Source organism: Oncorhynchus nerka, linkage group LG8 (genome assembly GCF_034236695.1).
Source record: "Oncorhynchus nerka isolate Pitt River linkage group LG8, Oner_Uvic_2.0, whole genome shotgun sequence".
Classification (NCBI taxonomy): Eukaryota; Metazoa; Chordata; class Actinopteri; order Salmoniformes; family Salmonidae; genus Oncorhynchus; species Oncorhynchus nerka.
This window is the reverse complement of record NC_088403.1, coordinates 50,572,010-50,597,737: the sequence shown is the minus strand read 5'-3', so window position 1 is coordinate 50,597,737 and position 25,728 is coordinate 50,572,010. Positions and strand designations below refer to the sequence as shown.

General features: G+C 40.4%; 1 protein-coding gene across 1 annotated transcript in view; it reads left to right on the top strand.

Annotated features, from left to right (window-relative positions):
* Positions 1-25,728, top strand: part of LOC115133544 (phospholipid-transporting ATPase ABCA1-like) — a 293,869-nt gene that overhangs the window by 125,183 nt on the left and 142,958 nt on the right. The window contains exons 20-24 of the mRNA XM_029666848.2: positions 190-321; positions 6,393-6,532; positions 7,852-7,989; positions 18,943-19,157; positions 20,816-20,894. Of these exons, the coding sequence (XP_029522708.1) occupies positions 190-321; positions 6,393-6,532; positions 7,852-7,989; positions 18,943-19,157; positions 20,816-20,894 (704 nt within the window). The remainder of the gene's footprint in view (positions 1-189; positions 322-6,392; positions 6,533-7,851; positions 7,990-18,942; positions 19,158-20,815; positions 20,895-25,728) is intronic.

The following is a 25,728-nucleotide window of genomic DNA, read 5'->3' as shown; positions in this document are numbered from 1 at the left end:
TATTCCAGAATTTTATAATCCAAATGATGAAAATATGGTTATTTAAGATACATAAAATTATATTCTTGTTTGTCGATTAATTTACTTCCACCCTATGTGTTTTATGAAGGTTTTCAATTCGGTATCCAGGGATACGGAAGTGAAAATGACTTTCCCAGCACATTTTCTTGTTCTCCGCTTATCCTATAGGTCGATCTTGACGGGACTGTTCGCTCCAACATCGGGGACCGCTCTCATAAATGGTTACGATATCCGCACGGACATGGACACCATTAGGAAGCATCTGGGAATGTGCCCTCAGCACAACGTCTTGTTCAATGAGTAAGTTGCATTCAACAGGTGAATCGATGTTGTTCAATCGCCTCTTCCATCACCTCTCAACATCGCAGTGGACTAAACTGGTTGCAATGACGTCACTATGTCACGGTCAGGTTGTATACTGGTCGTATAAGGGAAAGTTCTAAATGTACTGGGGGAGGGGTCAGGTCCAACTCAAGGTGTCATGAAAGAAAATGCATCCCCCTCCCCAATGTAAAAAGTATTTTCACATGACCCTCTACTGTAAAAAAAAAGAATCACACCACCCCCCTCATACTCATATACTTAACTCAAAATAATGTTTACAACCACAAATAACAATAACTGCAGCCATCCTCTGTTTATAAACAGAGGATGGCTGCCAGGAAGGGCTACTGACCAGAAGGTTGAGGGTTCGCTGTCCTGCTACTGTGCCTTTCTAGAACATTTTTATTTAACCTTTATTTAACCAGGTAAGCTAGTTGAGAACAAGTTCTCATTTACAACTGCGACCTGGCCAAGTAAAAGCAAAGCATTGCGACACAAACAACAACACAGAGTTACACATGGAATAAACAAGCGTACAGTCAATAACACAATAGAAAAAAAGTCTATATACAGTGTGTGCAAATGGCATGAGGAGGTAAGGCAATAAATAGGCCATAGTAGCAAAGTAATTACAATTTAGCAAATGAACACTGGAGTGATAGATGAGCAGATGGTGATGTGCAAGTAGAAATACTGGTGTGTAAAAGAGCAGAAAAGTAAATAAAAACAATATCTGGATGAGGTAGGTAGATTGTGTGGGTTATTTACAGATGGGCTCTGTACAGCTGCAGCGATTGTTTGGTTTCTCAGATAGCTGATGTTTAAAGTTGGTGAGGGAAATATAAGTCTCCATCTTCAGCGATTTTTGCAATTCGTTCCAGTCATTGGCAGCAGAGAACTGGAAGGAAAGGCGGCCAAAGCAGGTGTTGGCTTTGGTGATGACCTGTGAGTTAAACCTGCTGGAGCGCGTGCTACGGGTGGTGTTGTTATTATGACCAGCGAGCTGAGATAAGGCGGAGCTTTACCTAGCATAGACGTTTTGATGACCTGGAGCCAGTGGATCTGGCGACGAATATGTAGCGAGGTTCAGCCGACAAGAGCATACAGGTCACAGTGGTGGGTGGTATAAGGGGCTTTGGTGACAAAACGGATTGCACTGTGATAGACTGCATCCAGTTTGCTGAGTATTGGAAGCTATTTGGAAGTCGAGATCGATAGGATAGTCAGTTTTACGAGGGTATGTTTGGCGGCGTGAGTGAACGAGGCTTTGTTGCGAAATAGGAAGCCGATTCTAGATTTAATTTTGGATTGGAGATGTTTAATATGAGTCTGGAAGGAGAGTTTACATTCTAGCCAGACACCTAGGTATTTGTAGTTGTCCACATAAGTCAGAACCATCCAGAGTAGTGATGCTAGTCGGGTGGGCGGGTGCGGGCAGCGAACGGTTGAAAAGCATTCACTTGGTTTTACTAACGTTTAAGAGCAGTTGGAGGCCACGGAAGGAGTGTTGTATGGCATTGAAGCTCGTTTAGAGGTTAGTTAACACAGTGTCCAAAGAAGGGCCAGATGTATACAGAATGGTGTTGTCTGCGTAGAGGTGGATCAGGGAATCACCTGCAGCAAGAGCGACATCGTTGATATATACAGAGAAAAGAGTGGGCCCAGAGAATTGAACCCTGTGGTACCGCCATAGAGACTGCCAGTGGTCCGGACAACAGGCCCTCCGATTTGACACACTGAACTCTGTCTGAGAAGTAGTTGGTGATGAAGACGGCTGCACAGTACTGTCTTTTATCGATGGCGGTTATGATATCGTTTAGTACCTTGAGCGTGGCTGAGGTGCACCTGTGAGCAGCTCGAAAACCAGATGGCACAGCGGAGAAGGTACGGTGGGATTCAAAATGGTCAGTGATCTGTTTATTAACTTGGCTTTCAAAGACTTTAGAAAGGCAGGGCAGGATGGATATAGGTCTATAACAGTTTGGGTCTAGAGTGTCACCCCCTTTGAAGAGGGGGATGACCACGACAGCTTTCAAATCTTTAGGGATCTCGGACGATAAGAAAGAGAGGTTGAACAGACTGATAATAGGGGTTGCAACAATGGCAGCGGATAATCTTAGAAAGAGAGGGTCCAGATTGTCTAACCCAGCTGATTTGTACGGGTCCAGGTTTTGCAGCTCTTTCAGAACATCTGCTATCTGGATTTGGGTGAAGGAGACGCTGGGGAGGCTTGGGCAAGTAGCTGCGGGGGGTGCGGAGCTGTTGGCTGGGGTTGGGTAGCCAGGAGGAAAGCATGGCCAGCCGTAGAGAAATGCTTTTTGAAATTCTCGATTATCGTGGATTTATCGGTGTTGACAGTGTTACCTAGCCTTAGTGCAGTGGGCTATATAAACTGTCGAGAGTAGATCCACAACAGATCCAAATGGAATTAAATATTCTATTCACAGGGCTTTTGCGCCATTATTCAAATGACATTTTCACTGCGGTTTACAGCCTAGAGTAGAATGTTGTACTCGCTTGAAAACAATAATGCAATTATTCATTGAATTGTGGTGTTGTAGGCTAGTCTATGTAGGATAATTGTATTGTCCCTAAAACAAGAACAATATTGGAGCTGCATATCTGCACCGTTCTTTCTTGTGCAATGGCCTCTCTGATTATATAGACAATTGGTGTAACTTTGAATGATTTTATGTGTGGTATGATGCTAGTTAGATCTGGACAAAAGACCCACCTACCACCTTTGTCACTATGAATGATGGATAGACCGTTAGACTGGTAGACTATATTGACCTGTGGTATAGTTATCGTGTGGAAAAGCACAGTGCACAAGGGAAGTACCAGCAGACCTTGACATAGGGGAGACCCATGCAAGCAGGTGAGGAAATTTTGAAATTATATAGTAAAACCTTCAAAAAGGTGAATGTAAACATGAAAAAAATTCTCTACCCTCCTATGTTCCCAATAAAAAAAACACAACCCTCCCCATAGCAACAAAAAAGGTTAGACAACCCCCCCTAGTTTGTTAATTGTTTACTAATAAACTAGTGAATGTGCTAGAAAGATCAACAGCTACCTATCTAGCTAGTTGACTGCTGTGGCTAGACAAAAAGTTAATTTTGAACATTCAATGAAACTGGGAAACGTCCATGGCCGGCATTGTTGTCAACTTAACTGCTACATACAGTGCCTTGCGAAAGTATTCGGCCCCCTTGAACTTTGCGACCTTTTGCCACATTTCAGGCTTCAAACATAAAGAAGAATTGTGAAGAATCAACAACAAGTGGGACACAATCATGAAGTGGAACGACATTTATTGGATATTTCAAACTTTTTTAACAAATCAAAAACTGAAAAATTGGGCGTGCAAAATTATTCAGCCCCTTTACTTTCAGTGCAGCAAACTCTCTCCAGAAGTTCAGTGAGGATCTCTGAATGATCCAATGTTGACCTAAATGACTAATGATGATAAATACAATCCACCTGTGTGTAATCAAGTCTCCGTATAAATGCACCTGCACTGTGATAGTCTCAGAAGTCCGTTAAAAGCGCAGAGAGCATCATGAAGAACAAGGAACACACCAGGCATGTCCGAGATACTGTTGTGAAGAAGTTTAAAGCCGGATTTGGATACAAAAAGATTTCCCAAGCTTTAAACATCCCAAGGAGCACTGTGCAAGCGATAATATTGAAATGGAAGGAGTATCAGACCACTGCAAATCTACCAAGACCTGGCCGTCCCTCTAAACTTTCAGCTCATACAAGGAGAAGACTGATCAGAGATGCAGCCAAGAGGCCCATGATCACTCTGGATGAACTGCAGAGATCTACAGCTGAGGTGGGAGACTCTGTCCATAGGACAACAATCAGTCGTATATTGCACAAATCTGGCCTTTATGGAAGAGTGGCAAGAAGAAAGCCATTTCTTAAAGATATCCATAAAAAGTGTCGTTTAAAGTTTGCCACAAGCCACCTGGGAGACACACCAAACATGTGGAAGAAGGTGCTCTGGTCAGATGAAACCAAAATTGAACTTTTTGGCAACAATGCAAAACGTTATGTTTGGCGTAAAAGCAACACAGCTCATCACCCTGAACACACCATCCCCACTGTCAAACATGGTGGTGGCAGCATCATGGTTTGGGCCTGCTTTTCTTCAGCAGGGACAGGGAAGATGGTTAAAATTGATGGGAAGATGGATGGAGCCAAATACAGGACCATTCTGGAAGAAAACCTGATGGAGTCTGCAAAAGACCTGAGACTGGGATGGAGATTTGTCTTCCAACAAGACAATGATCCAAAACATAAAGCAAAATCTACAATGGAATGGTTCAAAAATAAACATATCCAGGTGTTAGAATGGCCAAGTCAAAGTCCAGACCTGAATCCAATCGAGAATCTGTGGAAAGAACTGAAAACTGCTGTTCACAAATGCTCTCCATCCAACCTCACTGAGCTCGAGCTGTTTTGCAAGGAGGAATGGGAAAAAAAATTCAGTCTCTCGATGTGCAAAACTGATAGAGACATACCCCAAGCGACTTACAGCTGTAATCGCAGCAAAACGTGGCGCTACAAAGTATTAACTTAAGGGGGCTGAATAATTTTGCACGCCCAATTTTTCAGTTTTTGATTTGTTAAAAAAGTTTGAAAGATCCAATAAATGTCGTTCCACTTCATGATTGTGTCCCACTTGTTGTTGATTCTTCACAAAAAAATACAGTTTTATATCTTTATGTTTGAAGCCTGAAATGTGGCAAAAGGTCGCAAAGTTCAAGGGGGCCGAATACTTTCGCAAGGCACTGTAACTTCTGAGTGATAGGAAGCAAGATTCCCATCACCAATCAGTCTACATCACTGCACACACACCCATCATTACTACGACAACTAGCTTAGCCATGTCAGCATGACTGCTGTCTGAATATACAGTACATATCTGATTTGGTCACTTGTAACTTGCTGTTTGGACAGAAAGTAGTCCAAAATGGATTTGAAAAGCAAAACTGATTTGAGCATTAAGGCCTGCAGTGTGAACAAGGCTTTAGAGACCATCTGGTTGTAATCTGCTTACATGACCTCTTCTCAACAGGATAAACATGTTAACATTTTCATTAAATGTGTCAAATTTTGCCCTGTGGGAGAACCCACAGTTAATGTTGGACATATTCCAAATTCAATATCTACAGTAACTTGCATCTCAAATCCTTGCAATATTCTCCTCCTCCATCGTCTCCATTTTCAAAAATTAAACTAAGCTTCATTCTTTCCATCCACTTTCTTACCTCTAATAGTGTCATTATTAACCATGATCCAGACTCACTGGCTGCCATTGTTAGATATGCCCTCTCATAACCGGGTTCTCTTCCATTTTCCCCTCTGCTGAGTGATCACCTGTGACCTCCGATGCCTCACGTCTCTTACATCATGATTATGACTGAGTACTAGCGAATTATGGCCATTAATATTTATCCCAACAGAACTGAAGTGTCTATATTTAAACTGGGGCTCTCAATATTAATGCGCACGGGAGGTAGACGCTAAAACGTACGCACAGATATGCCCGCCGGCGTTGCAGTCAAGATGATTCCACAGGAGTTTGTGACATCATGTTACGAATGGAGTCGGCTCGCTGGAGTGGAAACTGTGGTGTCAGAGTTGTGTGGATTGTATTAACGTGACAGATTGAGAGTTGATGATGAAGGTGCTCAGTAGGAACTAATAAGTCATCTTTGAATCATGAAGGACCATATAAAATTGGGTAATTAAGATCTTGTTAGAGGAGTCAAGTTCATTTGAAGCCTAGTTCAGGAGGGACTATCCCATGTAACTTGAAGTACACTGAAACAACATATAGAATCAAACTTTTTTCAATTATTATTGTCACTTGTCTCTGGAAATGCAGAAAATATTGGATCCACTTTTTGTACATTGGACCAAAAATGTGTACTTAGTGTTGATTTTGTGCCTAATTTCACACACTTTCATTTTGGTATTCATTCTGTTGTTGATAAGTCAAATAATTGTTTCTTAATTGTATTTCTGATTCTTAGCCTTACAGTAGAGGAGCACATCTACTTCTATGCCAGATTAAAGGGTCGAAGCCGTGATGAAGTGAAAACGGAGATGGACCAAATGATCAAGGATGTAGGGCTGCTGCACAAACGCAAGGAACTTGCCAAGAACCTGTCAGGTGTGTGTGTGTGCCCGTGCAAATATTTGTGTCCTTGGGATCTATATGTATCGAGGGATTACAATCATGCACAAATGTTGTAGTAGCTCTCTACCCCAGCCACCACTTGTCAAACCGAGTGTATGTGCGTACGTGCCAGTGTGTGCCTGTGGAAATGCACCTATGAATGTGTGTTAGGTGTATAATCCATTGTCTGGGGAGCAATAAATATCCTTGATAAATTGGCACCAGTCATGGGTTGCATGTGAACAAAATCCCTGAAATAGAACTTTCAAGGTACTTCTAGTCTGATACTTCCACAACACATGACACATTCACAACAGCTCCCAGTGTCATCGTCTTATGTAGCTGTCTGTCATATATCAATTTCACGCTGGACAAAAGACAATAAAACATGCTCACACACTCTGTCTGACACATGCACACATACATGACCAGTCTTACATCAAAACATATGGATTCCTCATAACCATGTACAGACCTGTTGCATTGCACAATGTCTCATATCTACTGCTGAGATGTCTATGATGTCTACGGTAAAGTTTTTACACTGATGCACAATCAGGTTTCTTCACCATTTGTGAACCTGCTTGTTATAAGGGCTCAATAATGGTATGAGCAATACATGGAAGGTGTGATATTCACACTGGCAATAACACTGTAGCTATCAAAAGTAGACACGTATCTGTTTCATGTATTTGTTGTTCTATCTGCGACAAAATGTCAAACGGACCATTAGCTACATACCTTGCCATTCTATGACACAGTATTTTCCCATCCTTATTGAGAAAGAGCCCTGGTGGTTTTGATTTCAACCAAAAACTTAACCTTTATGAAAAGAAAAAGCTGATAAACTGTAAGTGTTATCCTGAACACTCAAACACAGTAAAGGAAGAAATTGATCAGAATGAACAGCGATATACGCTTTTGAAATGTCAAAATCGATCAGCCCTATTCTTTGGTAAATTCTAGTTTTAATTTCATTCTGTGGGTTCTCATTCCTTCCCTGTATTGATCAATAAGGTCATTGATTAGCTAGGAAGTCTACACACCTGGTTTTCAGACTCTCATTTAAAGGAAAGAAAACCTGCAGAGGTTGATTTGGAATTGGGCCTGTATGTTCTCTGAAGGGCACATGAAGTCCTATCCTATTGGTACTCATTTCCCTATACCTATCCAATTATTTTACGGTCCACACAAGTGCTAGGGTGTATGGGTTAGGGGTCATTTTGGAATTGGGATGTGTGTCCTTTGAAGGGGGCAGGAAGTGTGTCTTTTGAAAGGGGTAGAAAGTGACCAAAAGTAAACTGTATCCTCAGGGGGAATGCAAAGGAAACTGTCGGTGGCCATCGCATTCGTGGGAGGATCCAACATCGTCATCCTGGATGAACCCACAGCAGGGGTGGACCCGTACGCCCGGAGAGGGATATGGGAACTTCTGTTGAAGTACAAAAAAGGTATGGGATCTGTCGGTCAAATTACAAATCCAATACCAAACCATTGTTGAGCTCCAGACTATAGACTATGTATGATGTTGTTTGGAGTGTTGACTTGAAGTATATTTATTATGGGTCTTATCTCTGAACACATTTCTAAGGTTACAGGAATACCCAGAGTTAAATACAACTAAAACATTCCGAGTGACAAAAAACAAATCAAGGTTGATAATTTGGCTGTGATGCTTACAGTTGAAAAAATGTAACATTTCCTAAATTGCATCCTGTACAGATCCTAAACAAAAGTAAAAGCATGTCAAACATGATCTTACATGGTGCATCTCCTTAGACCCAGAGGTATATCTTAGTAGTATTGTTGTGTGTCAGTATGATTATTGTGGCATCAGTAGCCTCTGAAACTCTAGAAACATGTCCAGTCGTCTGAGACCACACTGGTCCCCTACACAAGCATGCTGTAAGCCATCCATGCAAGTACATAACTTGAAATATTTTTGGGGCTTATTCTGTAAGATGTAGTGATTATGTAGACAATAAGGAACTGAGAAACAACATCTAGCCTGACATAGAGGTAGTTTTGCAAAAAAGGCAGCGATGGGATTAAAGGGTTGCTAAACTGAGACATAGGACCACATTCATCTATTGACAAGTTAGATTGTTTCCCTTCCAAATTCTGCAAATATGGCCATCGGATACTTAAAGACTAACTTTGATGTTCCCTCTACCCATCAAAATAACTACATTAAATATAGTACAACAACAAAAAAGAAGTGGTTTACGAGTTCAGAATATTGCCATTGACGACCATTCATTTTATGGTAAAGTAAGATAATGTAACGGTTCTCTTGTAGTGAAGGAGAGTCGGACCAAAATGCAGCGTGTAGATTGCGATCCATGTTTAATAAACAAACGTAAAACACAAATCAATTATAAACACTACAAAACAAAGAACGTAATGAAAACCGAAACAGCCTATACTTGTGTAAACTAACACAGCGACAGGAACAAGGACACTAAGGACAATCACCCACGAAACACTCAAAGAATATGGCTGCCTAAATATGGTTCACAATCAGAGACAACGATAAACACCTGCCTCTGATTGAGAACCACTTCAGACAGCCATAGACCTAACTAGAACACCCCACTAAGCTACAATCCCAATACATACACACCACATACAAAAACCCATGCCACACCCTGGCCTGACCAAATAAATGAAGATAAACACAAAATACTTCGACCAGGGCGTGACAGATAAGAGGTTATCTCTCCAGGTTTAGCCAGAAAGAACAAACAAATATTACTAATAGTGAGTTAGAGGTTCTCCATACATAAAAATATATATATATATATATTATATGCTTTTGCTTTGGGCGGCAATGATGAAACTGTCTTCCCAGTCTACGGTTTTGTCATGTATACCAATAGTGATGACTAGATGACAGCGACAATAAGGCATCTGAGACGCATCCAATTCGATAACACAGTTAACACGCTCATTAATTGTTGACATTCAACTGCTTGTCACTTTGTAGCCCGCAATTTGCTATTTGCCAAGGCTAGACAATGACTGAAAGGCAAGATATGGACATTATAATAACACATTTCCTACAGATGTCAAAGTGTTTAATGTGCATCGAGTGGCATTTCGTCCTTGCTATGTCATTAGCAGTGTTCTTTCAAATCAAGTCCGATTCAGAGCTTGAGATAACTCTCGTTTAATGAGAACATTCACATCCATAATAGTTAAGTGAGTCATACTGTATCAGGTCTTATTGGCACCACAATGTTGATAATGGTGCTAAAGTTGATCACTGGAACAAATTGCATTGAGAGTGTATTTGTTTGAAACCAAAACCAAGGTGATATATTGCATTTTTTTATTTCCTTCGCTAATTGTTTTGCTGTTTCTAGACAAAGTGTGCAGAGAATGTCCATGTTTCGGGTTGTTTGAACTGCTATTGGTTCTGATGTTATACTTTTGTTGTTTGTCTTTCTGACAGGATAAAACCATTAAACAGTTTACATTATCGGCTGAAAAAGTGAAGTGCTTTAAGGCTGAAACTTAAGATAAGCTTGAGTAACTCAAACATTTGGTTAAGTTACAGGTTTCAGCCCTTAAATCTTGATTGTTCAAAGTATTTCATTGATAAGGATGTATATTATATTGTTATGCTAATTGTTTTACTAGGAAATTGTATCTTATTCTCAAAGGTTCCCATTGGTCAGTCTCAGTGATATTGATAGTGAGTAATTGACGACTTTCACACAGTTATTTTGAAGTAGCCTTACTTGTAACTGTAGATAGTTACTTAGAAAGTACATTCTATTTCCTATGTTCAATAGGCACTATGTTGTCCTTAATGGGCCTCTTTCTCATGTAGACATTTGGGTCCTCAGAATACATACCATGTTCGCTTTTAGTTATTCCTCTCTTACACTCTGTAGAAGATCTTTGCTGATCTATGAGCTTCTTTGTTTTCTTCAAAAAACATATGGGGGATTTAATACATTCCAGTTAAACTTGTGCTGAGAGCACTTGACATTCCCCTATATGAATTGGAGATGTGTTAAAGAGCGACTGTCTTTAAAAAGCAACAAATCCCTTTGAAAACGGCTTAGGCGGCAGCGATATGAGTCAGAAACAGTTATTCTACTGTCAAAATTGACTACAAAGTGTTAAGAGGATAATGTTGGTCATAAAGTCAGTCTTGTCTTAAACAGAGTTTGGAACATCTGTCCGTCACACCGGGGGGGTATGGTATTTATGCCTCTGTAACTTTCTCACTCATCATTATCATTATTCACGATGATCTGTGATCATGTTAGCATCCACATTAATGTAGTAGTAAAAGTGACTCCAAAATGACACAATACATTATATACCATTCAATTCTATTGATCACAACATAATCCAAAACCAAAACAAATTGCAAATTCACAAGCGGGATGTAGTCACAAGAGTGATGTAGTTACAAGTGTGACGTAGTCACAAATGTGATGTAGTCATTGTGTGATAGGAATATGGGTACAAATAATACACTTTTGACTACTTTAATGAACTATAAGTGAATTTCTCCAAATACATATGAAGCCTTCAAACTAGATACATGAAGTGATTTAATTTCTAAACAGTAAATAATATACTGTATGTATGAAAATACCCCTAAATAAAAGGTGTACTGTCACCTCATATGAAACATTTGATCTCAAATCCAAAATTTTGGAGTATAGAGCCAAATAAAAAATATATATTTCCAAATAAATATGGAGGGGAGTGTAAATATGGGTATACATACAGCGGGGGTTCTTAAACTCTGTCAGCCTGGGACCCAAATTAGAAATTCTGTGTTTTCCTGGGATCCAAGCTTAGGAAAATATGCAATTATACGTAAATATCGGTACATTTCATTGCCCTTATGCCAAAAAAATGCAATATAGACAAAAACAAATAACAATGAAATACCCAGAAATATATTTTCATGTTTATTTTCCCCTATTAAATACACTCTTACATACCTGTCTAGGTTGGAACTGTTGCTGTTAAAATACAACAAATAATTTCATTCTGAACTGGAATAAACGGATGAATCACATCACACAGATGTATAACAGAAAACACACACATACACACAGTCCACACACACAGGCTTTTTGATCGTGCAACCCTAAGTAACAGTACAGATAAAAAAACATCTGGCCTACTGTACATCTTACTGTATAAATTATTATTGATATAAAGTCTAGGTTGGAACTGTTGCTCTTAAAATACATATTTTTTATTCTGAACTGGAATAAACTGATTGATCACATCACACAGATGTAGACCAGAAAACACACACATACACACAGTCCTAATGAGAGATGTGTGGCTGGTTGAAGTTTTCAACAAGCAGGTCTATTCTGGGCTGTTTTTGACAGTGTAACACTGAGGTCATGCTCAGCATTGACACTGTTTCTGTACTTGTTCTTTAAGTATGTCAGAGTTAAGAACCCTGACTCGCATAGGTACAGTGGGGCAAAAAAGTATTTAGTCAGCCACCAATTGTGCAAGTTCTCCCACTTAAAAAGATGAGAGAGGCCTGTAATTTTCATCATAGGTACACTTCAACTATGACAGACAAAATGATAGGAAAAAATCCAGAAAATCACATTGTAGGATTTTTTATGAATTTATCTGCAAATTATGGTGGAAAATAAGTATTTGGTCACCAAAAAACAAGCAAGATTTCTGGCTCTCACAAACCTGTAACTTCTTCTTTAAGAGGCTCCTCTGTCCTCCACTCGTTACCGGTATTAATGGCACCTGTTTGAACTTGTTATTAGTATAAAAGACACCTGTCCACAACCTCGAACAGTCACACTCCAAACTCCACTATAGCCAAGACCAAAGAGCTGTCAAAGGACACCAGAAACAAAATTGTAGACCTGCACCAGGCTGGGAAGACTGAATCTGCAATAGGTAAGCAGCTTGGTTTGAAGAAATCAACTGTGGGAGCAATTATTAGGAAATGGAAGACATACAAGACCACTGATAATCTCCCTCGATCTGGGGCTCCACGCAAGATCTCACCCTGTGAGGTCAAAATGATCACAAGAACGGTGAGCAAAAATCCCAGAACCACACGGGGGGACCTAGTGAATGACCTGCAGAGAGCTGGGACCAAAGTAACAAAGCCTACCATCAGTAACACACTACGCCGCCAGGGACTCAAATCCTGCAGTGCCAGACGTGTCGCCCTGCTTAAGCCAGTACATGTCCAGGCCCGTCTGAAGTTTGCTAGAGAGCATTTGGATGATCCAGGAGAAGATTGGGAGAATGTCATACGGTCAGATGAAACCAAAATATTACTTTTTAGTAAAAACTCAACTCGTCGTGTTTGGAGGACAAAGAATGCTGAGTTGCATCCAAAGAACACCATACCTACTGTGAAGCATGGGGGTGGAAACATCATGCTTTGGGACTGTTTTTCTGCAAAGGGACCAGGACGACTGATCCGTGTAAAGGAAAGAATGAATGGGGCCATGTATCGTGAGATTTTCAGTGAACACCTCCTTCCATCAGCAAGGGCATTGAAGATGAAATGTGGCTGGGTCTTTCAGCATGACAATGATCCCAAACACACCGCCCTGGCAACGAAGGAGTGGCTTCGTAAGAAGCATTTCAAGATCCTGGAGTGGCCTAGCCAGTCTCCAGATCTCAACCCCATACAAAATCTTTGGAGGGAGTTGAAAGTCTGTGTTGCCCAGCAACAACCCAAAAATATCACTGCTCTAGAGGAGATCTGCATGGAGGAATAGGCCAAAATACCAGCAACAGTGTGTAAAAACCTTGTGAAGACTTACAGAAAACGTTTGACCTCTGTCATTGCCAACAAAGGGTATATAACAAAGTATTGAGATAAACTTTTGTTATTGACCAAATACTTATTTTCCACCATAATTTGCAAATACATTCATTAAAAATCCTACAATGTGATTTTCTGGATTTTTCTTTCTTATTTTGTCTGTCATAGTTGAAGTGTACCTATGATGAAAATTACAGGCCACTCTCATCTTTTTAAGTGGGAGAACTTGCACAATTGGTGGCTGACTAAATGCTTTTTTTGCCCCACTGTATGTGGTGTCAAACTGGATAGGAACATCTACTACTTCTCAGTCAGGCAGGAGACTGCTTCCTGCTGCAGATGAGCAACCCAGAACTGTGTGAGTGTTTATCTCAAAAAGCATCTTGCTTCAATCAGTTTATTCCAGTTCAGAATAAAAAGTATTACTTGTAACAGCAACAGATCCAACCTAGACTTGTTTTCAACAATAATATCTACAGTAAAATGTACAGTAGGCCTGATAATTCTTCAACATCTGTACTGTTTCTTGGGGTTGCACTATCAGTAGCTAGTTAGCTTGCTTTGGCTAACGTTAGCTATTGCCTCTGTAACGTTACAAGGCCAGGGGATGGTTTAAAAGAGAAACTCACATCTACTACTATGAGAGTTAGTACTCCGTTATTTCTGCTTATCATCACCTGTTATAAAATGACAACAATGCCATGCTAATTGACTTACTTTTACACTTTCGAAGCACTGTTTCCTGAAACATTCGGCCCCATTCTGAAAGAACTCCCTGGGTTTACCGTCATGTTGTGCAAGGATGTTTGGTCAGGATGTGTCGTTTTTATTAATTTGTTCGTTTTGAGAGACTCATTACTAAGCACTTCCACACACAAAACACAGTGTGGACGCTCCTCGTTATTTCTCAAAGTTTATATGAAAGAGACAAAAAGTCATCACTGTATTTGCGCTTGAGCTCAGTCAGAACACGTAGCTAGCATGAGTCCATTTCTTGACAGTGGTGAGTGACCGGCGAGTGGGAATGACAAGTCAGTGGCTGACAGCGCGTCGCAGCGTGTGTCGCGGAGTGATCTTCAAGAAAACTGCAGAAGAGATCCAGTAAACCGCGAAGAACGCGGGCATCTCCCTCTCACACTCGCGCAACTGCCAAACTGAGCAGAGACTGCTGATAAGCAGAGAGCGCACTGAACCGAGAGCGCAGTTGCACTTGGCCAAATCAATTCCAGTAATTCATTATATAATTATACATTTACGTAGCGACCCACCATTAACATGTCCTTTGGGTCGCGACCCATACGACCCAAATGCTTGTATACAGTATAAACAGTAAGTATATTAGCTATGTACATATAGGTGCCTTGAACTGAGAGAGATTAGAGTTTGACTGTAGTGGAGGTGTGGCAAGAGAGACTCAACACTCTCAACTCAACACTCTCAAAACACTAAAAAACCCTATCCTTCCAACTCATCTTTAACTTCCATCTTATCTTAATTAAAATGTTCTATCTAGATGGGATAAACAGAACGTTTACTGAGCATTCTCTTTATGTACAGCCTGTTTGAAGTAAAATAATTAGACAACGTCAAAACTATGTTCAAGTAATGTTTCTAAACATAGACCCTTTAATGGGCATCAATTAGTGAAGAGCTGCTGAGGAGTGTGTTGAATGTCAGTCTTAGTTAGTGGCTTAGTAATAAAAATAGCTATATTGACATGCAACACTTCAGGCAGGTTATCAGTTTCTCATTTAATGAAACAGGTAAAGTTCAGGTATAGAAAGTGCCCACATTATTGATCTAGTTAGGATGGAATACATATTAGAAACCTTGTCATTCCTTCTCCTCAGACCTCTCCCAGACCTCACCTTGTCAAATGTGATGCTTGAGTAGTACAGTTTTTTAAAATAAATTTTACCTTTATTTTACTAGGCAAGTCAGTTAAGAAAATGTTCAGAATATGAATTCTCTAAATTAGGGTCCAATCTTAGCAAGGCAGTACTATGTGCTTCCTTCAGCCTAAGTATACACACCTCAATTTGCTTGTCAATGAACAATATCTTGCTGCTGTTAAAGTGTATGAAAGTCTAAATCCCTCCATTTGATGTAGGCCTACAAGAAAAGCAGGATTTTAGATCTCCGGCACCATGTTGTATGCAGTCACAGCACAGGAGATTTACCTGCATAATCCACTACTTTGATCTATCACTTTGTGTTGTAATGCACCACAACACACCATCAATCAGTATACCTTTGTGGACTGCACACCAAACAAACACATTTATTTTACTCCCACCTTCCATCATGCAGTGTGTTTTTATTATTTCTCCCTGTAAACCAATGCAATCCCTTGAAATCAACAGTGAGCACGAACAGCCATGCAAAATTAGCCACGTCAGTAGTAACGAATCACATGGGACTGCCCACATGAAAAAATACTACAGTACTTACTATATAATTCTGTAGTATACTGTAGAATGCTATGCTACACACTGTAATATACCTCGATCATATGTAGTACATACTGTACTATAGAATGTTGTAGAATACTGTAGAGTACTATAGAAAAAAATGCAGTATTAACTGCAAAAGAACTCTGCAGTAAATACTACAGTAATGTCTGCAAAACAGTATTTTTTTATTTGGGTTTCTGCCACACTCCTCCCAGTCTCCTCATCTCCCCCTTCAAAGATCAGCACTTTTCCAATTCACATGGAAAGCGCATTCCGTCACAATTGGAGCCACCTCACATCATCATCAGGGGGCATTGGTTTAGGACAGCATTACACTAGCATTACACTAGATAGGAAAATAGTGTTTGAGCAGTTGCTGACTAACTGTGAATAACTTTAGCTGGTTAACTGTGGTGAGGAACAAGTCACTTATGTACAGTTAGTTAGCTACTGCATCGCTCTTTGCAAGCAAACACACTGCTACCTCCAAACCTAATATTGTGGCTCCACTAATGTTTATATTTTGACCATCTTTCTTCCTCTTTCCATGTGTATTGATCTGCTTGTTTGAATATTTTCAGAGTCCCATAAGATTTTAGTGAGATACTCAATCGGCATCTTGGCCATGGTAGTTAAGGTTAAAATCAAATCCAATCAAGGTTTATTGGTTGTGTATACAGATGTGGTAGATGTTATAGCAGGTGCAGCAAAATGTTTGTTACTAGCTCCTAACAATGCAGTAAAATGTCAAACAAGTAAACAAAACAAAAAAAACTAAAATATATATACAGTGGGGGAAAAAAGTATTTAGTCAGCCACCAATTGTGCAAGTTCTCCCACTTAAAAAGATGAGAGAGGCCTGTAATTTTCATCATAGGTACACTTCAACTATGACAGACAAAATTAGAGAAAAAAATCCAGAAAATCACATTGTAGGATTTGTAATGAATTTATTTGCAAATTATGGTGGAAAATAAGTATTTGGTCACCTACAAACAAGCAAGATTTCTGTCTCTCACAGACCTGTAACTTCTTCTTTAAGAGGCTCCTCTGTCCTCCACTCGTTCACTCCACTTCATGATTGTGTCCCACTTGTTGTTGATTCTTCACAAAAAAATACAGTTTTATATCTTTATGTTTGAAGCCTGAAATGTGGCAAAAGGTCGCAAAGTTCAAGGGGGCCGAATACCTTCGCAAGGCACTGTATAGACAAGTTTGTTTCTTTTCAAATCATGTCCAATCAATTTAATTTACCACAGGTGGACTCCAATCAAGTTGTAGAAACATCTCAAGGATGATCAATGGAAACAGGATGCACCTGAGCTCAATTTGAAGTCTCATAGCAAAGGGTCTGAATACTTATACAGGAAATACGTTTTTGTGTTTTTATAAATTTGCAAACATTTCTAAAAAACCTTTTTTCGCTTTGCGGTTAGGGGGTATTGTGTGTAGATTGATGAGGGGGAAAAAATAATAAGAATAAGGCTGCAATGTGACAAAATGCGGAAAAAATCATGGGGTGTGAATACTTTCCGAAGGCACTGTAGGTTCAAACAAGAGCTTAGCATAACACAGTGATAATTCTGTGGCAGAACTCTGCGGCAGAGACACATTTAGAAGCTCAGAGGGTGAGAGGGCATAAGGGATGGGAGGAAAAACAGTTTGGTTCTCGATTTCTCCGAACGAAAGAGCATAGTGCTACGTGAGGCTATGGTTAAGACTTCTGTGTGTGTCCTTATCCCAGGGATAATGCGACCTGTGGGGATACAAATTGAACTAGCTCGGAGGGAGAAAATGCCACGCTCAGCAGATAACCCTGACCTTTTGTAATAATGACAGCAAATCTTACCCTCCAAAATGCTCTAAAAATCCAGCCGGTCAGCTAATCAAGAGAGAATGTGTATCATATCATGGAACTGTATGTCCGAGTGTACAATGCGCTTCTTCTACTTGTGGCTGTAACTGTTTCAACTGAGATAGAATGAATTCTCCTGGTGAAGGACTTCACTATCATTGCCAATATTATGCAGATAAAATGCTCAATACCACAAGACACCACGTTGTACATCTTACTTTTACTCTTGTCGGTATCTTGTAACATAGGGGTTGCTGGTTTTCCCACTGTTGTTTTACACAATGGTTGCATGCAGTGTTCTCTTCTAATTTCACATCAGTTTAGCAGTATTGATGTATGTAGCCTGTAACTTCAATATTTCTTCTTAAAATGAAAATATCCTGGTACCCTTCAATCAAGCCACTTCAAAGCAAATCTTTAAGTCCTAATCTTCCTTGCATTTCAGGGTTTTGATTATGTTCTGAAATGTGGCAAAAATCAACAATAACCGAGACACATTTTAATGCTGCCACCATTCACACTATGACCTAACGACATCCAGCTAGATGATCCATTCTGTGACTTCATCACATATCTCATGTCTACTTTCTGATTGACTGGGAATGTGCTGATTAGTATGTGTTAGTTCAGGGTGCATGATATGACCCTCCACTCCCCCTGTGAATAAGCAGGCTCCGGTGTCATATAGATTCTCTGTGGTTGTGATTTGGTTTCTCTCAAATAACTTCTGCTGACAAAAATTGAAACTTAAAAAATGTTAGGAAACACAGCAAAGGAATGGTCTATGCATCATTTTATGTTGGGTCTATGCATAATTTTATGTTGGTTACATTGTATTATATTCAGGTGGTAGTGTATGTAGTTGTTCTTGTTTCTTACTTGATTTGGAAGGAATGGTATTGCAGAATTTGTCCTTTGTTCCAGATTCCATCCCACACACAATCTCGTTGCTTCGAATACAACTACAGTAGGCTATGACTTACAAACCCAGAGGGGTGTACAATGAGGAAATAAGCACAACACCACAATATGGAAACAGATTGCAGACTTGGCTCTGTTCAAATACCTTACATTTATTATAATTTTTTGGTCCAATTTATGTATTTCTCAAGATGGTTGACAGAACAAACAAACTAGTTCCAGAGCACTGACTCACACACATGCACACAAACTCACTCTTACTTTCTCTTTATTTTTGTCTGTCTCACACACATACACAAACACAGTCCACCTACACTCCAAATTGGGCCCATTGAGTGAAATCAATAGTTTTGTTGCCTCCATCTTTCCCCCGCAGGTCGCACAATCATCCTCTCCACTCATCACATGGATGAGGCCGACATCTTGGGAGACCGCATTGCCATTATCTCTCACGGCAAGATGTGTTGTTACGGCTCCTCCCTGTTCCTGAAAAAATACTTTGGCAGTGGCTACTACCTCACTCTGGTCAAGGCCGGAAATGAGCAAATTACCAACGAGCGCAGCGGAGTCAAGCAGGGCCAAGAGAAAGAGGTAAATGGAGTCGGGTGAAGATGCCCCTAGACACTGATCTTGGGTCAGTTTAGCATTTTAAGGTTTGGAATAGGTGAGGGGAATCTGATCCTCAATCTGTACCTAGGGGAAACATCAGGAAACATCACACCAGACCAAGGTAAATACAAAAAAAAAAACTGTGTGCTGCATTTTGCTGTCTGTTTTGGGACTAGGAAATGTTGTTCTCGTGTTGTATTGATAACAAATCAATATGATTGCTAATAACAGTTGAAATAACAAAATGAAAAAATGGTTCTCTATTTAGGAAATGATGGAGCTGGGTGAACTCCACACATGACACTTTGGTATCGAAAATGACAGATAAGCAAGTGTTCCCCAGCAAAAAAAATCCCAACTTTTGTTTAATTTTGATTGGCTATGAGTTTTCACCATAGTTTCATTTGGTCAATGTGAGCTAAACATGTAACTCTGGTGCATATTTTCAATTACCCATTCATGATGTCTGATCCCACATTGGAAAACATCATGACACCAATCTATAATTCACCGATAATGGGGCAAGATCATTTGTTTGACTTTTTGCATCTGGCGGGAAGCACTCCAATAGTAAGCTCTAAGACACATCAACAACATTTGCCACACACTCCATTATCGACAAGATTCCTGTGACTTTCCAGAGTGAAAGTTGCCCTCCCCTGTAATGATCTGTGTTTAGTCTCCCCCAGCATGAGAATTGGCAGACACCTCCGCACTGGATGATACTAATTGTCATGAGGGAGGGGGGGAACGAGTTTCTTGATCTAGCTCCTTGCAGTGCCTTGCACACGGTTTTAATCAATAGGAGCAAATTAACAAGATGCACCGATGCAAGCAGGGTTACAGCAATTACCATTAGTCTACAGGGCCTTTGTGGAGAGTGGAGTAATTTGTAAAAAAGAAGAAAAAAAAAATAAAGAAAATAAATAATAGTAAGAACAAACAATCACATTTTGCGAAGAGAGCTTTAATGCTCCCCCAAAATGACTTGCTACATCAGCCCACTGGTGCAGACAGCAGCTAAGCATACGCCTTAGGACTTGGCCTGTAGTTTTCATAAAAACCTACTTTAATGCTGCCCATTCTGTCCGTTGACTGGAAAGTTGTGCCAATGCTACCATCCAGGTTTCGAACTTGGGTCGCCTGCACCACTGTGTTATCACATTGAGCTAAATCTTAGGCATTAGCTTGGGGTAGATAACACAAGTCTTCAGGTCTTTGGCCAGGTTACTCATTATATATGGGATTTTGTATTTGCTAAATTAAATGAGTTCATATCATGAACTCATGATACGATGGTTGAGTGAATAATATGATACATGTGCGGTGTCCATATTAGGATAGCCTCAGTCTTAGTATAACTTCTTCCAATCTCAGCAGGCCTGCTGAGGCTGCCCTAATATGGGCAAATTATACAGTTTATGATGGTTTGTAGTGGATCCCCCTTACAACTTCTCGGTATATGGTAAGTACAGCATCTGTTGGTGCCGACAGCCAAACTTAGCTCTAATGAAACACTAACGAGTTGGATCACTGTGGTAATTCCATTAATATGAGATATGAGGGGAGAATTGTGGAGGTGATAATCAGTCTGAGAGCTCTACCGTAATGATGAATACTTTAACATTTCTCTCTAATAGGAGACGGATGAGACCTTGAGGAGAACCAGTCTGGATGAAGGGATTGCAAGCCAGAACTGGAGCAACTCTGACCCCACAGGTAGAACCAGCAATAACACCACCTAATTTATCCATACTATATTTGGCTATATCCAAACTAATAATTGAATTGAATAAATGACTAGAAGTCCTACTGGAGACTGAGGCTGTCCTAATATGAACACCATACATATATCATATTATTTGCTCAGCCAACATATCATGAGTTCATGATAGTGCTTTTTCAAGTACTCAAAGCACTTAAAGTGAAACAGAGAGTTTGAGCTTCTTTACAGATACAAAACAGACAATCATAATATCATTCAAAAAATATCAAATTTGTATTTTATCCTACATAACCAATTATATAAGAGGTTTTAAAAATAGGTTCTATTTGACTAAGCGTTTCATGAGGTACACTAAGGCATTGTTGGCAGAGTAGATGGATGCATTTCAATGCATGATATAATTCACCAATGCATTTCTTGGTAGTCCAAAAAATGGTACATTGTTTGCTGCCTCCATTCAGGATGCACTGTTTCAGTTTCATTGACTCAATATTTTGGACAAAAACAGACTAATTTAACTAAGGCGGGGAATGTCAATACAATCAAACTAGCAAAGGCAATGACCATAAGGCAGTCATAACGTGGCTCATGTCATTGGAGGAATGGGTGAGTGAGTGACTTTTCCCCTCATATCGTTCTTCGGTGCCTATACACAGCTAGAGATGCAGGTGTCATTTGGTTAGCTAGCAAGAACCTGAACGACTGTGTTATACAGTTAACATATCTCTTGCATTCGCAAATTCACTCTGGCTATTTACTCCGATTTCAGAGCACTCTTGTCTGTGTGCCAGAGCGCATAATAACTGATGAATTTATGAATGCGCAACAGCCGCTGAATATGACCGGTGTCAGTAAACATAGGCAAAAAAGTAGTCACGAACGCTCTAGATAACATGTAAACAGTCTAACCAGCTCTGCTAGGGCGAGTAAAATGGTCAGTGAGATGTTCTCTCATTTGTGTCTGGAATTAGCTAGCTAGCAACCTAGCCAACTTTAGCCAGTTATCTTGGGTGCTTGGTTGGGACAAGGCAAGCTGCAGGAGGATGAGTAGGCTACAATTCCCCATCGTTTATCAGTGTAATTTTTGACGGCCAACAAGCGGAAAAAGTTTGAGAGGGTTTATCTAATGTTCCTTACTGAGATTTTAGCTCATCTTGCTCAGGCTAGCATCAGTTGTTGATATTGTTGTTGTTGATGTGCATAACTGAGGGAGAGAGAGCCTACCTTTCATGGTTGTTTGATCAATAGGATTGTAAAAGTTACCAAATCTAAGAGGACTCCCGTGGTATTGACATATTTGCAGAAATCCATTCAGGTGTATTTTGTGGCTTTTGGCGAATGCGTTGTAATGATCTAAAGTCAAGCTGTTGCAACTGCCTGTAAACAAACAGTCCAGTTCTAAGTGAATGATGGCTTGCCCGTGTGGCAAATGGCTTGTTTGCATAAAGGCCTACTGTAGCTCTGATTGGCTATGGCGTATCGGTCTGCATGGACTCCGGTCCTGGACGGGACAGATGGTTTTATTAGGTTTTATTTACTGCAGGATCTATTAATTGTCCAAACGCATGGCCGCTTTCCAACTCTATATTGCTAAAGAATTTTCAGAAAATGCCTTAGTATAAGTAATTCCCAGATGTTTAAACAATTTATGAAAATGTGAAAATGACCATATCTAAGTGCTGGCTTGTCAGATATATATTTTTTTAAGTGCCATATTCTTCCTGGGGTGAAAATAAACATATTTTAATCAAATTGAATCTTGCTAAATGCTGTCAGTTCCACTTTAAAATTGGACATTGTGGATCTCACCACCACACATCAGATATTACAGGAAAGAGAGAAGAAGGAGGGGCTAAAAGTCTGACTCCGGCTGTAGAATGTCATGTCAGCAGTTGATTGTCTGCTCCTGTTCAGGTGACAGTGACATCTCTAAGTACTCTAGTCCTCTCTCTCTCTCTCTCTCTCTCTCTCACTCACTCACTTGGATGGGTGACTGGATTGTACATATCATGTGGGAAAAAAGACTGGATTTCTATTGATGATGAGCGTAGGGTGAGAGTGAGTGTGACGGTGGGAGTGAGGGTGAGTATGTATGAATATAATGACATGGCTCCATTTTAATCCATAACCAAACTGCCTAAAACAACACAGCGTACCTTAAAAACACAGCGACCTTCCAAAGATATATTAAATCACATTCCCTCTATAGAACTGGCTGTGTATGTCATTTTTAGACTTAAACACCACACAGTTGTACATGACAAATACACAGTACAGCATGTGACAAATAAACTCAGCAAAAAAAGAAACATCCCTTTTTCAGGACCCTGTCTTTCAAAGATAATTCGTAAAAATCCAAATAACTTCACAGATCTTCATTGTAAAGGGTTTAAACACTGTCTCCCATGGTTGTTCAATGAACCATAAACAATCAATGAACATGCACCTGTCGAACGGTCGAAAAAGAGCTTACAGACGGTAGGCAATTAAGGTCACAGTTATGAAAACTTAGGATACTAAAGAGGTCTTTCTACTGAGTCTGAAAAACCCCACAAGAAAGATGCCCAGGGTCCCTGCTCATCTGCGTGAACGTGCCTTAGACATGCTGCAAGGAGGCATGAGGACTGCAGATGTGGCCAGGGCAATAAATTGCTGTGAGACGCCTCAGACAGTGCTACAGGGAGACAGGACGGACAGCTGATCGTCCTCGCAGTGGCAGACCACATGTAACAATACCTGCACAGGATTGGTATATCCGAACATCACGCCTGCGGGACAGGTACAGGATGGCAACAAGGGGAAGACATTCTCCTCCCTCATGTGGTACCCTTCCTGCAGGCTCATCCTGACATGAGGCTCCAGCATGACAATGCCACCAGCCATACTGCTTGTTCTGTGCGTGATTTCCTGCAAGACAGGAATATCAGTGTTCTGCCATGGCCAGCGAAGAGCCCGGATCTCAATCCCATTGAGCACATCTTGGACCTGTTGGATCTGAGGGTGAGGGCTAGGGCCATTGCCCCCAGAAATGTCTGTGAACTTGCAGGTGCCTTGGTGGAAGAGAGGGGTAACATCTCAAAGCAAGAACTGGCAAATCTGGTGCAGTCCATGAGGAGGAGATGCACTGCAGTACTTAATGCAGCTGTTGGCCACACCAGATACTGACTGTTGCTTTTGATTTTGACCCCCCTTTGTTCAGGGACACATTATTCCATTTCTGTTAGTCACATGTCAGTGGAACTTGTTCAGTTTATGTCTAAGTTGTTGAATCTTGTTATGTTCATACAAATATTTACACATGTTAAGTTTGCTGAAAATATTCGCAGTTGACAGTGAGAAGACGTTTATTTATTTGCTGAGTTTATATCATAATTCAAACAATGACAACCCCTTTGTATTACAACTAAACTACACACAAGTAGTTAAGCCAAATGTGTGAAGACGATCCGGTTTCTGACCTCCTCATAAAGCCAAGGTCTCACTTGGTTAAGCAGCTGTAGTTATATATGCCAGCAGCATACCACCCTGCATCCCACTGCTGGCTTGACTCTGATGCTTAGCAGGATTGGTCGCTGGATGGGAGACCAGATGCTGCTATAAGTAGTGTTGGAGGGGCAGTAGGAGGCACTCTTTCCTCTGGTCTAATAAAGTATCACAATGCTCCAGGGCAGATATGGGGGACATTGCAGGGTGCCGTCTTTCGGATGTGATGTTAAACGGGTGTCATGACTCTCTGTGTTCACTAAAGATCCCATGACACTTATTGTAGGAGTTTTAACCCTGGTGTCCTGGCTAAATTCACAAAAAAAAAATAATCAGGTAGGCCAGTTGAGAACAAGATCTCATTTACAACTGCGACCTGGCCAAGATAAAGCAAAGCAGTGCGAGAAAAACAACAACACAGAGTTGCACATGGGATCAACAAACATACTGTCAATAACACAATAATCATAATCACCTAATCATCCACAGCCTCCAGTTGGCTCAGTCATCCCCTGTAACTATTCCCCTGGCTGTTGCTGTAAGTGAGAATGTATTCTCAGTCAACTTACCTGGCAAAAAATATATATATAAAAATCAATTGGAGGTGGTGATGCTTTCTTGGGCTGCATCCCAAATGAAACCTTGTTCCTTATGTACTTATGATCATTTGAGATTTGCTCTTTAGATATCGTGATGATGATAATAATAAATTACACTTTTATAGTGCTTTTCATTACAATCTCAAAGCGCTTATGATGAGGAACTAACAAGATACAGCAATTTTGGTCTCTCTTTGGAGATTTTGAAATCTTCCATAGCTATGTTTTGCAGGTTTATGACCCTTGATGAGAAACAGATTCACCACTTTTGAAAAAGTAAATAAGTGGTATAACCATTTGTTGTTGTCCTCAATGATTCTAAATGCAGTGTATTCACTTTTAAAACCTGTTGGGGCTAGGGGGCAGCATTTTCACTTTTGGATGAAAGGCGTGCCCAGAGTTAACTGCCTCCTACTCTGTCCCAGATGGGAATATGTGCATATTATTATTACTGGTGGATAGAAAACACTCTTAAGTTTCTAAAACTGTTTGAATTATTTCTGTGAGTATAACAGAACTCATATGGCAGACAAAGATCTGAGAAGAAATCCAAACAGGAAGTGAGAACTCAATTTTGAAAACAGCGCCATTTGATGTCCATCTTAGATATGGATGAGCATGCACTTCCTAGGGCTTCCACAAGATGTCACCGTCTTTAGATTCTGGTTGTATGATCTACTAGAAAGGAGAGTAGGTGGTCTGGCAGAAAGCCTCGGTCTCATTGCGCGCGGTCACGAGAGAGTGC